The following is a 15,607-nucleotide window of genomic DNA, read 5'->3' on the forward strand; positions in this document are numbered from 1 at the left end:
TGTGAGTGGGTTGGCAGCTCCCCTTCAGTGGGCTCTCAGGTGTGAGAATTCTACATGGCCACCGTGAGCATGTGCCTCCAGAGTAGCTTTAAGTTTGGTATGCCAGGCTTTCCGGGCACCTGATACGGTGCCAATAGTTTTGCCCGTTCGTTGGCTTGAGAACTTCTGGACCACAGAAGCTCCATGAACCAAAATGCCGGGCGGTGGGACCATGTGACTTGAGGTTGTGGATTTCTGGAGAAGACGCTTATCAGCTGCAGTCAAGATGGGCAGAATGTCTTAGCTTTCTCTGCTGAGTGGCAGGGCTTTGAAATTCAGCTTTTTGTTTACAATATACGCTCTAGGGTAAAGGTGACAAGGGTAACCTCTCACTTCAAACCTCATGCATGCTCAAGGCCTTTCCTTTGTCCTCACGTTAAAATCCAAGTAACTAGAAAATGGAAACAGCTCCCCAACCCCACTCCCGCTTTAATGCTTACCACCCCAGGTCTCTACCATTTCTTAATACTGGCCCCAAAGAGTTCTTTTTTTAAATGCTCATGTATATGTTTACTTTAAAAGGTTGTTACATTTTATCTAGTATTTTTAAGAGTTTGGAACAGACGAGTTTTCCAATTACTTACTCTCAGTATTGCCAAAGATAGTCTATTCTAATGATTACTAAGACTGGTGATTTAGTCCAGGAAATTCAGAATATTAACCAGAATTCTGCCTTGAGAATGTTCATTTTTTGATATGTTCTTTTAAATCATATAAGGAACCAATTTTCTTTTAATTGAAAGCTTCTTACAAAATTGTTCCCAGGATCATTTTTAGCTATCACTTTCTAATTTACATCTAACTTGCCTTAATTATATGTCCAACTATTTTTCTCTATCGGAACTTTATTTTTTGAAGGGTATATTTTTCCTTTTATATAATTTTTTAAATTATTAAGTAATTTGCAGGACATCATTATAATTTATTTCCTTAGGTTTCCATTAAGTTATTTAAAAATGATCTCCAGGTTACACATAAGTATCAGTCAAGTTTTTTTGAGCAGTTTTCTCCCGTAACTAATTGTAAACATTTTTTTATGTATACATGTTAGGCAGATTACCAATAATAAGAATGTTCTAACAATATCTGATGGAACAAAGGCAGGTAGACATAAGTATATATGAATCAATTGTGAATTTCTTCCAATGCAAAAAAAATACCAGTTTTAAAAAAAAAAAGAATGTTTGAAACTAAATATTGAATTTCCTGGCTGTGGTGTTTATCCTATATTGTTACCCTAAATGTGTCAATTCAGTAACAGCTGTATAAAGGCTCGATAGTATTATGAAATCTGAAGAACTATTAGTGTGGAGATTATGTAAAATTTAAATTATATGTACAAGGAAGCTAAATTCAGATAATGACAAAATTAAAGTTTTGGGATACTGTCTATTGTGTAAACACATGTAAATACTTTTTAAATTATTTGTTCCTAGTATAGTAGATTGCTAAAAGTGTGGATTTCTTCAGGTTCAGTCCTCCGTGGCTGTTGGAACTCCAGATTATATCTCTCCTGAAATCCTTCAAGCCATGGAAGATGGAAAAGGCAGATACGGACCCGAGTGTGACTGGTGGTCTTTGGGAGTCTGCATGTATGAAATGCTTTATGGAGAAACACCGTTTTACGCAGAATCTCTGGTGGAGACATATGGAAAAATCATGAATCACAAAGTTAGTATACTTTGCTGTTTTTCAAATTGATGTAAATAATATATATAATAAATTTAATGTAGATATTTAAACACAACATATTTTTCTAAAAACAGTATATGATCTAATTTCTGTGCTAATAGGAAACATGACAAACATGAATAATCAAAATCCATTAACTATACATAAAATTATTGGTTCTAACCCTCTACTCTATTTTTATTAGAGGAGAAGGTAATAAGTAGGAAATTAAATGGTTTCTAGTAGAATAACAAAGATCATAAGCAGATATTTTTTAATCATTACTACTACACTGATAAATGAAATGCAAATTGAAATAAGTATGAGATACTTTCCCCTCTGTCAAATTGATAAAGATTAAAAGAAAAATTGTACTTCGTACTATAAAAATCCAGTGAGATGGACATTATTTTTTCAATTATATATTTTTTTTATTTCAGAGAGGAAGGGAGAGGGAGAGAGAGATAGAAACATCAATGATGAGAGAGAATCATTGATAGGCTGCCTCCAGCATGCCCCCTACTGGGGATCAAGTCCACACCCTGAATGTCCCCTGACCAGGAATTGAGCTGTGACTTCCTGGTTCATAGGTCAACGCTCGACCACTGAGCCATGCCAGCTGGGCTAGATGGACATTATTGATAGGAGTATAAATTGATGTAACCTTTCCGTCAGGAAGTTTATAAGTATGCATCTAGAGTCTTTAAAAATGGTTGGGACTTTTTTTTTAATTTTATTGTTGAAAGCATTACATATGCCCCACTTTTTCCCCCATTGACCCACTCCAGCCCGCCCCCACCTCCCACCCTCCCGTGCCCCCGCCCCAGGCCTTCACCACCCTATTGTCTGTGTCCATGGGTTATGGTTAAAAGGTCTTTGGTTGATTAAATTTTGGAACTTTTGATTGAGCAACTTCGGCTGCAGTAATCTACCCTCAGGAAATCTTCAGTAGAATAAAGGTGTATGTACCAGAATACCTATTCTAGTATTATTTATGATCACAAAATAGTGAAAATAATCCAGATGCACAGCAGGAGTGAATTAATAAAACTTTAATCCACTTAATACCAAGTTAAATGGAAATAGATTGTTCATAATATAAAAAGGAAGGTTTTGATTGATCGGTCTCAGAAAATTGTGAGCAATTGCAAAAACTTGGATTGTGATTAGGAGTATTCCATAAAGGGCATGATAATCTATTCTTTTTACTTGGTTCTGCTGACACATTTGTGATTAGTTGCTTCACACATATATAAATCAGTTTTATAGAATTTATGCTCTTCTACCTAGTTGCAAAGATTATCTGGTAAATAGTGATGATGAGTTGAAAGATAGTAAATAGCTACAGAGTTGTAGAAAGCATCGAAGCATTTCAGAGAGGAGTCATTGTACTGTAACATGATTGTTAAGAGCAAGATGCTGGAGTCAAGACGGTTTCAGTTCAAATCCCAGCTCTACCATTTACTAGCGTTTGGCCTTGCGTGAATTGCGTGAGTTCTGTGCCCTTGTTTCCTCTTCTGTAAAAGTTAGGATAATAATAGCACTTACCTGAGAGGGTTGCTGTGAGGACTAAATGAGTAAAGCACTTTCAACAGTGTCAAGTACATATTCCATTTTTTAAAATGTTTATTATTATTAATCATTAGTATGTGACTTGTATGAACCATTTGTACTCTTGAAATATCCAGGCAGATTCTCTTTTTAATGAATTCTCTTGATTCTGACAGTTTAAGGTATTTTGGCATTTAATTTATTCTTACTACAGTGCATGTATGACTTAGTCACATATGAAATTAAAATTGTTTAGGAAGACATTCTTTTCTCATTTATTCCTGTATTTTCTTCAGTATCTGTACTTTGTATCAGTGTACTCTTACAGATATTTTGAAAAGAAAATATGTTTTCAAGAAAATAAATGTTGCCCTAACAGGTTTGGCTCAGTGGATAGAGCGTCGGCCTGCAGACTGAAAGGTCCCAGGTTCGATTCCGGTCAAGGGCATGTACCTTGGTTGCGGGCACATCCCCAGTAGGGGGTGTGCAGGAGGCAGCTGATCGATGTTTCTCTCTCATCGATGTTTCTAACTCTCTATCCCTCTCCCTTCCTCTCTGTAAAAAAATCAATAAAATATATTTAAAAAAAAAAAGAAAATATTAACCTACTTACAGTAAGCTAAATGGTGATTTATAATGTGTTTCTATTACTCTCTATTTAGGAGAGGTTTCAGTTTCCACCTCAGCTGACAGATGTGTCTGAAAACGCTAAGGATCTTATTCGAAGGCTCATTTGTAGCAGAGAACATCGACTTGGTCAAAACGGAATAGAAGACTTTAAGAAACACCCATTTTTCAGTGGAATTGATTGGGATAATATTCAAAACTGTGAAGCACCTTATATTCCAGAAGTTAGTAGCCCAACAGACACATCAAACTTCGACGTGGATGATGACTGTTTAAAGAATTCTGTGAGTAGGACGTTGTGAAGAAGATCTGTCCCTGTTTCTTTTTAACATGGTTATGAAGCAGTTTCATGGACCACCTTATCAATGACCAGTCAGATAGTTGTGGCTTCTAGTATTTATTCACAAATTCAAGAAATTAAGAGAGTGTACGGAGGCCAACATAGTTATTCATGACTAGGAGCAAAATTAAAATGCAAAGATTTACTTCTTAGATTAGTTACGTCATTACGTTTCCTAAGAAAAGGACAAATTAGATGCTTAAAAAAGTGTACTTCATGATGGCAAATCTCTCCTTAAAACCACTATGAAATTAGATAAAATTGTTAAAGATAACCATGTCAAGGCTTGACAAATTAATCCAAGGTAAATACATTGGGAAGCACCTATTCATGAAAACCGCTGAACTTGGTTAAAAACAGCTGCCTCCCCCTCCCTCAGCTTGGGTGGGGCAGGCGAGCTGCTAGGTTGCAGCTCCTTATAAACCCAGCAGCTTTGCTGCCGAGGGGGCGCCTGGATTGGGAACCTAAATACCCAGGCCCAGTGGTATTGCTACTAGAAACGGCAAACTTGGTAGGAAATGAATGGGTAAAGGAAATCTACAGCCTTCCTTTCCTATCCTGAGGTTGTAGCCCTGTTTGAGGCTACTGGCAGACCGGCAGGTTAGCCAAATATTCAACCCTTTTTAGCTGTGGGAAGTACGAAAACAAGCCAGCATAGTTTGTCAACCTCTGCCCTAAACCCCATTATGTTTTATCAAATTAGAATTTATAAAACTGAGAACATAAAATTTTTACTTTTTTGCCTTTTTAGCCTTTTTAATTTGACTTTTTGTTTTAATTCAATTATTTTTTATGGTTTTAATTCTGCGCTAAGAATTTTTATATTAATTTTATATCACTTTTCACTGTTCAGTAAGTACCATATTCAGGGCAGATAAGAGAAAGACAAGTCCTGTGTGACTTCACTTATATGTGGAATCTAATGAACAAAATAAACAAAATAGAAACAGACACATAGATACAGAGAACAGACTGACAGCTGTTGGGGGTGGGGGAATATTGGGGAGCTGGGTGAAAAGGTGAAGGGAATCCTAATAAAAGAGTAATATGCAAATTGACCATACCTCCGCTACACCCACAAGTCACGCCCACCAGCCAGTCAGGAGCGAATATGCAAATAAACCCAACCAAGATGGCTGCAGCCACAGAGAGAGCAGGAGGGAGGCTTGGGTTTCCCGGGTGATGGAGGAAGCCAAGCTTTCCACCTGCCCTTGCCGGCCTAGGCCTCCACTCAAGGCTACAAAATTTCAATGATAGAAGATACATAAACCCAAACAGAAATGGCGGCAGCCACGGAGCTGGAAAGAGCAGGAGGCTAGGGTTGCCCCCTGGCGAGGGAAGAAGCCAAGCTCCCGCAGCCCTGGCCTGCCATGGTCTCCGCTTAAGGCTACAAAGTTTCAATTATAGAAGATAAATAAATCCCAACAGAAATGGCTGCTGCCGCGGAGTGAGCAGAAGGCTTGGCTCCACTCCAGGCTACAAAGTTTCAATTATAGAAGATAAATAAATCCTAGATACCAGGGCCTCTGCTTGGGTCGCTGGGGGTGTGGCTGGCCTACAAACCACCACAGGCTCCTCACCCAGGCCACCCCACACCCCAAGGGAACCCCCACCCTGATCCAGGACACCCTTCAGGGCAAACCAGCTGGCCCCCACCCATGCACCAGGCCTCTATCTAATAAAAGAATAATATGCAAATTGACCATCGCTCCAACACACAAGATGGCTGCCCCCATGTGGTCAAAGATGACTGCCCCCATGTGGACACAAGATGGCCACCACAAGATGGCCAGCAGGGGAGGGCAGTTGGGAGGGACCAGGCCTGCAAGGGAGGGCAGTTAGGGGTGACCAGGCCGGCAGAGGAGGGAAGTTGGGTGTGACCGGGCCTGCAGGGAAGGGCAGTTGGGGGTGACCCAGGCCTGCAGGGGAGAGCAGTTGGGGGGGACCAGGCCTGCAGGGGAGAGCAGTTAGGGGTGACCAGGCCTGCAGGGGAGGGCAGTTAGGGGCAAACAGGCTGGCAGGGGAGTGGTTAGGGGGTGATCAGGCTGGCAGGCAGAAGCGGTTAGGGGCAATCAGGAAGGCAGGCAGGCGAGCAGTTGGGAGCCAGCAGTCCTGGATTGTGAGAGGGATGTCCAACTGCCCGTTTAGGCCCGATCCTGGTAGGTCCCCACCCATGCACCCGGTAGGATCTGGCCTAAACGGGCAGTCGGACATCCACCCCTCGAGGGGTCCCAGATTGGACAGGGTGCAGGCTGGGCTGAGGGACACCCCCCGCCCCCCGTGCATGAATTTCGTGCACCGGGCCTCTAGTAATAATAATAAAAAGAAACTCAGACAACAATATGGTCATTATCAGAGGTGGAAAGGGGGGGTAAGAGGATAGAGGAGGTAATGGGGGCATCAGTGGTGATAGGAGACTCGACTTGGGGTAGTGAGCACACAACACCATATACAGATGATGTATTATAGATTTGTACACCTGAAGCCTATATTACTTTATTAACCAATGTCACCTCAATAAATTCAGTAAAAAAAAAGAACTTCTCTTATACTTTCCTCTCTGAACCTCACAAAAAAAGAATTAAATAGACTTTTCCACATCAGTGTTTTATTACAGGAATTGTATTTACTGCTAACAGAAATTGTGAGTCATTCCTAATTAAATCAGTACTGATTACTTAGAGTAGTTACATTCAATAAAGTTGCTGTGCACACTCTTATAGTGAATGGTGAACCATTGCCCGTAAGGAAAGTAGGGTTAGGTTCCTGTGAGCCTGTAGTCAAGACATGTTCGTCAGTCGATAAATACATAACCTTGTTTTATGTGTGTTTCTATTTCAAGATACCTTATTTAGTGGAAATTGTTGGTTAATTAGCACCGGACTCCCGGCCAACAGCTCTGTAACTCATGCCTGAACCAAACTTACCTAACACGTCTTTTGGTAAGACACGCCACACAGCCTTTTTGCTTAGGAGCAAAGGCGGCACTTGAGTATTGTGCTTGGGGGCCAGTTTAACAGCAAAAGCACCCAAAAAAGGCACAGAAATGTGAAAAGCATGGTGCACTTAGACCCTGCAAAGAACACTGTTTACAGTCTGAGAGATGAAGGAAGAAGCGAGCATCCCTTGTTCAGTCCCAGCTGGGAACGTACGTGTGGGAAACCTGGACTTCCTTTGCTCTGGACATGTCTGCTGAAGCAGCGGTCGCTAACCGGAGGTCCGCGGACTGACCACTCACTGGTGGTCCGTGAGGTCCGAAAGGTTGGCTAAATTTAGTACTGCGAATATTGGCTGGGTTACAGATAAATTTTAGTCATCAGGCAAATTTGCAAATAAGGACTACATGAAAAATGACTGTACTCCATATCAGACTTTTCATCTTTATTTTCATTTTATTAGAATTTTACAATAGCAATGTTTATGGTCTAAATATTATATCACTTAAATATCTGTTCCAAACTTTTCAGTGGTTCTAAATTGAACAGTCACATATTGCCGATTGACAGTTAATATTTATAGTCCAACCTACAGGCCATAGTTGTTTATGTCTTACCAGATGTTTTTATCCCCTCTAGGAAACGATGCCCCCACCAACACACACCGCATTTTCTGGCCACCATCTGCCATTTGTTGGTTTTACCTATACTAGTAGCTGGTAAGTTTGAAAAGTTAACATAATTTGGACAATTTAAAGCAAATTAAAATGAATTCTTTAAAAATGTATAATGTATAAAACAACTTTGTAAAGAAAAAATTTTAAAAATGGTGAAGCTACTGCTGGAATAAGTTAGATATTTCAAAAGGAATAGAACATAGAAGAATCATAACTCATTTTGGAGGAGAAAGAATAGAACAGTTAGCCCAGAATCTAACTATTAACAATGGGGCAGGAATTAGAGGAGTCCCCTTGCTATTGAATAAGTTTTCTCCAGGTGTCAAGAATCAGCACTTTCAGCTCATTAATCCTAACCATCTTTTCACTGACCCTCCTTCCACTCATATCTTCTTTTTACTCCTCACTCCATTTAAATTTCAAGGACAATAATGATCATCAGTCCTTATAAGTTCTCCCTCAATTCCTTAACTCTCATTTTGTTACACTAGTTTTGCTAGTTGACATTCATTATTACAATTCAACTTTCTGCCTGTACCTGTGCAGTTCAGTGTCTAGAAAAAAAAATCTGTGACCATTCTTACTGGTCTCACTTTAAGGTCATGATTACCAACCTCCAGTTGCATGGCAACCTCCCTTCTTACTGCATGGCACATATGCTGTATTACTGCATGGCACATACGCCGTATTACTGCATGGCACATATGCCGTATTACTGCATGGCACATATGCCGTATTACTGCATGGCACATATGCCATATTACCCTCGTGTAGCCCCCTTCTTACTGCATGGCACATGTGCCGTATTACCCCCGTGTAGCTCTCTTCTTACTGCATGGCACATATGCCATATTACCCCCATGTAGCCCTCTTCTTACTGCATGGCACATACCCCGTATTACTGCATGGCACATATGCCGTATTACCCCCGTGTAGCTCTCTTCTTACTGCATGGCACATATGCCGTATTACCCCCATGTAGCCCTCTTCTTACTGCATGGCACATACCCCGTATTACTGCATGGCACATATGCCGTATTACCCCCGTGTAGCTCTCTTCTTACTGCATGGCACATATGCCGTATTACCCCCAGGTAGCCCTCTTCTTACTGCATGGCACATACCCCGTATTACTGCATGGCACATACCCCTTATTACTGCATGGCACATGTGCCGTATTACCCCCGTGTAGCTCTCTTCTTACTGCATGGCACATATGCCGTATTACTGCATGGCACATACCCCGTATTACTGCATGGCACATATGCCGTATTACTGCATGGCACATATGCCGTATTACCCCCGTGTAGCCTTCTTCTTACTGCATGGCACATACGCCGTATTACCCCCGTGTAGCCCCCTTCTTACTGCATGGCACATACCCCGTATTACTGCATGGCACATACCCCGTATTACTGCATGGCACATACCCCGTATTACTGCATGGCACATGTGCCGTATTACCCCCGTGTAGCCTTCTTCTTACTGCATGGCACATACCCCGTATTACTGCATGGCACATACCCCGTATTACTGCATGGCACATGTGCCGTATTACCCCCGTGTAGCCCCCTTCTTACTGCATGGCACATATGCTGTATTACTGCATGGCACATATGCTGTATTACTGCATGGCACATATGCTGTATTACCCCCATGTAGCCCTCTTCTTACTGCATGGCACATATGCCGTATTACTGCATGGCACATATGCCGTATTACCCCCGTGTAGCCCTCTCCCACTCTCTTAGCTGTCTATTTCATATTGCAGATGTTCCTCTAAAACCTCTGTCATCCGCACTCTCAACTGGCAATCTCTCTTCTCTTTGACTAAGAGGTTGAAGCAAACAGTAGATAACTTCCATAGCTCCCATCACGTTTACCACCTGCATACCTCTGCACCCATGTATTCTTTCTAGGCATGAACTGAGTCCCTTCCGTCCCCTCTTGTCTACTCTAGTGCGTTGCTTGCTGTTACAAGTTTTTCCCTTTCTGTGTCTTTGGCATAAGCAGATCATTCACATGAGCCCACAGACATGCAGGTTTTCTCTCCCACCTCAAAGCAGAGTGTAAAGTCTCTTCATACCACTTTCTTTACCCTGCGACTGACCATTCTCAGCTCCACATTATAGCAAAATTACTTCCAGCTTTTGTCTATATTTTGTGATTTTTTTCTCATTCTGTTTCTGACACCACCCCAGTCAACTTTGTACACTCATCACTTCATGCAAGCTGCTTTTATTGATGTCACCACCGACCTCCATGTTGCTAAATTTAATGATCATTTCTTTTTTTAAAATATGTTTTTATTGAATTTTAGAGAGAGAGGAAGGGAGAGGGATAGAGAGAGAAACATCAACATTGCTGAGAGAGAGACATCATCGATCAGCTGCCTCCTCCATGCCATACACTAGGGGATTGAGCCTGCAACCCGGGCATGTGCCCTGACCGGGAATCAAACCGGGGCCTCTTGGTCAGGGTTTGAAGCTCAACCACGGAGCCACGCCAGCCGGACTAAGGATAATTTCTTGGTGTTCGTTGCCCAGTCTCCTCTTATTTGTCATGTTTCCTTCCCATTAAGATGGGCTCTTCTTTTAGCTTCCAGGGCACCTGCCTGATTTCTCCTTACCTTTCTGGCCACCTCTCAGTCCCACATCTGCTGCCTCCTCGGCCCATAGCTTCATCTTTGGATCTCTTCCACTTACACACTTGGGTACTTATGATGGTCCTACTGTGTATCTCCAGCCTGAGACCTCTTTCCTCTCCTCTACTTAAAATCTCTTAACCACCTACTTTAAATGTTCATCACTTTGATTCTTATTTTCTCTAAACCTGTCTGAGTGGTCCTGCTAAAAGTTAAGTCAGAACATGTCATTCCCCTATTCAGACTGTCCCCACCTCTGGTTACTTTATATCTCAACTCCAAATCTTATCTGATTGTGTCTGCTACTACTGTTCCCCTTGCCCATTCCACACCAGCCACACAGGTCTCCTCCTGGCCCAGGAACACGCCAGTCATCCTCTGTTTCAAGGCTTCTGCGCTTCTAGACCACGTGCCTAGGATGCTTCTCCCAATACCCTAGAGTCCCCTGTCTCTCGGGACTTCATTCAGAGCTACTTTCTGAATGATGACTTTCCTGACCACTTGACCTACATTTTTATTTTCTCCCTCTCAGACCTCCATTTCCTCCCTTCCTGCTCTTGTTTTCTCCGTAGCATTTAGCATTATCTAATGTACTGAATATTTTACTTGTTTATCCTGTTTATTTTTGTCACTGGAATATGGACTCCACATTGGGCAGGCTTGGTTTGCTCACTGCTGCGTGTCCAGTACGTCCATGGTTTTAATTGCATTGCATTAAAGAGGGCATTTCGCTTTTGTATTCCAACTTCCGGTGACGGCGTCCAGGGCTGGTGCTTTTGACTAGTAATTCACATGGATGGCTACCTCGTTTCAAGCTACCAATGACCCTCCGCAAACGTCATTTTACGAGTTTTGTTTATTAAAAGAAATGCAGGGCAATTTGGGCAATTTAAGTTTTCATTTTTAAAAATGCTTCTAAAAAGTCGTTTATGCTGATTTTGCAAAAAAAAAAAAAGTGTTTGACAGTCATTCTAGATGGCTAACGTAACCAGCTGTTCAAATCCATGTTTCAAAAGGTTATCGAGTTATTGTTTAGTGTGAGCCCGCTTTGTCTTTCTCTTCTCCAGTGTTCTTTCTGATCGAAGCTGTTTAAGAGTCACAGCTGCTCCCACTTCTCTGGATCTTGATGCTAATGTTCAGAGGACGCTAGATAACAACTTAGCCACCGAAGCTTATGAGAGAAGAATTAAACGCCTTGAACAGGAAAAGCTTGAACTGAGTAGAAAGCTTCAAGGTAAATATATTTTAAAGATAGCATTTTTCCTTTTTTGAGTTGGACTCACAGTGTTAGGAACTGCTCATTATACAGTAAGTGGTAGTTTAACTTGAAAAAAAGTTGTTTTATTAAGTAGAAAAAAATTAAGTTGTAGAAATTTATGCAGAATACGGTATAATATTTATGTAAAGGCACAAAATTAACAGTAAACAAAATGGCATTTGTTTCCACAGGTGTATGTATGTACGTGTATATACACACAAAAACACATACACACACACTATAAAAATGTGTGGGAATAAATGTCTCTGGGGAGAGGAAAATGGGACTACTAGGAAAAAAGGAACCCTTCTCATCCCACTAAAACATGTTATATTACTTTTCCTATTATATTTCCTCGACCTTTAAAACGTCTAGCTCTTAGCAAACTGTCATTCTCTACAACACGAGTAGATGGTTTAAAAGTGCGCCTTCGTGCTCGGGCTGGTGTGTTCAGTAGTTAGAGCGTCAGCACAGGGACTGAAGGGCTCTGCTCCTGGTCCAGGACTCACACCTAAGTTGCAGGTTCGCTCCCTGCCCCGGCCAGGGTGCGTGCAAGAAGCAACCAGTTGGTGTGACTCTTTCACATTGATATTTCTCTCTCTCCCCCGCCCCCCCCACTTTCACTCTCTCTGAGAAGCAATGGGAAAATATCCTCAGGTGAGGATTAACAAAGAAAATTAAGATGCACATTGGTGAAGCTTTTAATATTCTTACTTCTTGGTCTCAATTCCTTACCTTCGATGATCTTGCCTTCCAACTGTACCTCATCCACTCCTCGTGATAGTAGGGTATCTTGAGATTACAGTATCTAAAATTCTTTATTAATTTCTACTTCAAGCAAATCTCACATAATCTCTTGCTTGTAGTTTTCTAGTTAATCCCTTGGTGACTTACCTCCGATATTCCTGTGCTTCCACCATCGCCTGTGTTATCCGGAAGGCCGTGGCTGGGCTCGGGCTGCCTGCCGCTGTGTCCAATGACGAAGGCAGGGTTGAATCACAGGAGGTGTTTATTGAGGAGGCCAGTCAACCAAGAAGACAGGGTGCTTACAAGCATTCAAATCCTGTTTTACAGCAAGGTGCAGGAGACAGGATTATAAAGGGGAATGGGCTTAGGGAGAGGCAGGGACGGAATGCAGCTACATGCAGCCTTGGAGGTCCGCAGACATCAGCTGTTGTCCTTCAATGAGATGATGTTGATGGGATGATGTTTTGACTCTTGGTGGGTCGGTCTGACCCTGCTTATTGGTTCTGCTTGCTGGATTCACAGCTGAGTCACCCCCTCAATCGCTTCGCACAGGCCTTGAAAAGGAAACTTAAGAAAAACTTAACTCCCTATTCAGATAAGTATACATGTTCTAAGATTTAAAATAATATGATTATTTTTCAGGTTAATTCAGGTGCTTTATCTATCAGACTAGAGGCTTGGTGCACGAAATTCGTGCACGGGGGGCCGGGGGGTTCCCCTCAGCCCAGCCTGCACCCTCTCCAATCTGGGACCTCTTGGGGGATGTCTGACTGCCGGTTTAGGCCCAATCCTGGGGATCGGGCCTAAACTGGCAGTCAGACATCCCTCTCACAATCCTGGACTGCTGGTTCCTAATCACTCACCTGCCTACCTGCCTGGTCGCCCCTAATTACTCCCCCTGACAGCCTGGTTACCCCTAACTGCCCCCGCTTCCAGCCAGGTTGCCCCCAACTGCCCCCTCCCTGCCGGCCAGGTCGCTCCTAACTGCCCCCCCCCGGCCTGGTCACCTCTTACTGCCACCCTCCCCCCCAGCAGCCTGGTCTCCCCCAACTGCCCCCCTCCCCCCGCCAGCCTGGTAGCCCCACTCAGCCTGCTGTTCAGTCATTTGGTCGTCCCTTAGGCAGCCATCTTGTGAGGGTGTGAGGGTCAATTTGCATATTACCTTTTTATTATATAGGATTATAAGTCCAATCACCTACAATTCTATCCCTCTGCCACAGCTCCTCTTCTGCCCTCAGTTCTCATGCTGTGTCATCTGTCATCATACCCTTCCATATACCCTCAAGTCTATTGCCCTCTTTTTGTTTGTCAGATGCCTTTGGTAGAACCCCAGTCCTGTTATATACAACATCACATCTCTAACTGTGGCTGAAGGTAGCTTACTTAAAACACAACATGCTGACTACTTCACATTCATGAATGCTGATCTCAAATTGAGTTCTAATCCTGCCCAGAAGTCCTACTTTTTCCTTAGCCCATTTTCCTACCCTGTGTTGCAAAATCCAACAATCATTTCCCAGCGGTCATCTTGTCACCCATCCGCGTTTCACCCTCTTGACCACTCCCCGCTCCGAATAGCTCTTTCTGCTCTTGGGGCACTTTAATCTCCTGGTTGTCTTTTTCCTTAGAAGCTAGTTATTCTCAGTCTCATGTGCTGATGTCTCCTTCACTCTTTGACGACTAAATGTTAGAATACTCCAGAATACTCCATGATTTGAGTTGTTCAGAACTAGAACCTCAGCGTTATCTTTAACCCTCTCACTCTCACACCTCACATCAGACCCGTCAGCATATCAGGGCAGCTCTGCCACTACAGTCGGCCTGGAATCTGCTGGCCACGCCCGGTGTGCTGCCACCTGTTTCAGATCATCGTCAGTTCTCACTGCCATAGCTTCCTCACTGGTTCCCTGCCTTCCTCTCTCTCAGACTCCTTTCACGTATGACCCAGCTGGTACTCCCTTTCCGGCTGCATCCCTTGCTCCTCTCTCCTTTGTTCTTTCTATTCTGGCCACCCTGGGCTCCTGGCTGTTCTTTCCACAAACTGGGCACATCCCCACCTCGGGGCCTTGGCTGTAGCTCTTGTCCTGCCGTCAGTGTTCTTCCTGTGGGTTCACATGAACACACATGAACCATTCCCTTACCTCCTGCAGTCTCTACTTGAATGCTACCTTTCAATGAGTTCTTTCCTGACCATTCTATTGAAAATGGAATCTTCCTTCATTCCCAGCACTTACCCCTTTTCCTGCTTTATTTTCTCCAAACTACAGGATGTAACTTGCAATGTATTTTACTTAATTTATTTTGTGACATCAAATGAAGCAGTGTGTATATAGTCAAGAAACTTGTAACAATAAAATTTTGCTGTTATGCTTTAGAGGCCCAGTAGAGAGAAAGACTCTGTAGATATCAATAAAACAGACAATATTCTGTTTTTCAATATGTTGCTAAGATAGCTGCATGTAAAATTACTCCCCCTTTTTCATGCAAGGTAGTTTTTATTTTTTAATTAAATATATTTGACCTATAACATTGAATAAATTTAAGGTGTATGGTGTTAACTTGGTACATTTAGTTACTGTAATATGATTTCTGTTGTGACATTTAGCACCTCTATCATATTACATACTTCCTAATGTATATAAAGAGCTAGGTGGCATCACGACTGAACGGGCAACCGGTCACCATGAAGTGCATGGAGCACCTCTCAGTCCCCCCTGCCCCCCAGCCCCCGAGCCGCTCACCATGAGGGGTGCTGGCGGCGGGGCGGGACTGGGGAATGTTGAACGGTGGTGGCGGGCTGCTTCGCGGGGTGGCCGTGAGCTTAGTGGAGCAGTCACCCAGGCAGCAGCGAGTTTCGCGGAGCCGTCGCGGGGTGGGGGGAGCTTCACGTCGCGTCGCAGGGCAGCAGAGGTCATGTGACAGAGGCCAGGCTAGGCCTAGGGACCCTGACCGCGCACGATTTCGTGTGCGCTGGGCCTCTAGTATAGTATAAAAATATAGTGCTATACTTATTAATACCCCGTATTAGCTCTCTATGGCTTACTTACTGCTTGTTGCAAGTTTGTATCCTCTATCCCCACACCCTAATAACCGCTATTTTACCCTATTCTTTATGAG

General features: G+C 42.9%; 1 protein-coding gene across 11 annotated transcripts in view; it reads left to right on the forward strand.

Annotated features, from left to right (window-relative positions):
- CDC42BPA (CDC42 binding protein kinase alpha) overlaps positions 1-15,607 on the forward strand; it is a 203,235-nt gene that overhangs the window by 94,357 nt on the left and 93,271 nt on the right. For all 11 annotated transcript variants that reach the window (XM_080651309.1, XM_080651299.1, XM_080651303.1 and 8 more), the window contains 4 exons: positions 1,510-1,710; positions 3,924-4,172; positions 7,804-7,883; positions 11,553-11,719. In XM_080651309.1, the coding sequence (XP_080507435.1) occupies positions 1,510-1,710; positions 3,924-4,172; positions 7,804-7,883; positions 11,553-11,719 (697 nt within the window). The remainder of the gene's footprint in view (positions 1-1,509; positions 1,711-3,923; positions 4,173-7,803; positions 7,884-11,552; positions 11,720-15,607) is intronic.

The sequence above is a fragment of the Plecotus auritus genome (genome assembly GCF_963455305.1).
Source record: "Plecotus auritus genome assembly, chromosome: 14".
Lineage (NCBI taxonomy): Eukaryota > Metazoa > Chordata > Mammalia > Chiroptera > Vespertilionidae > Plecotus > Plecotus auritus.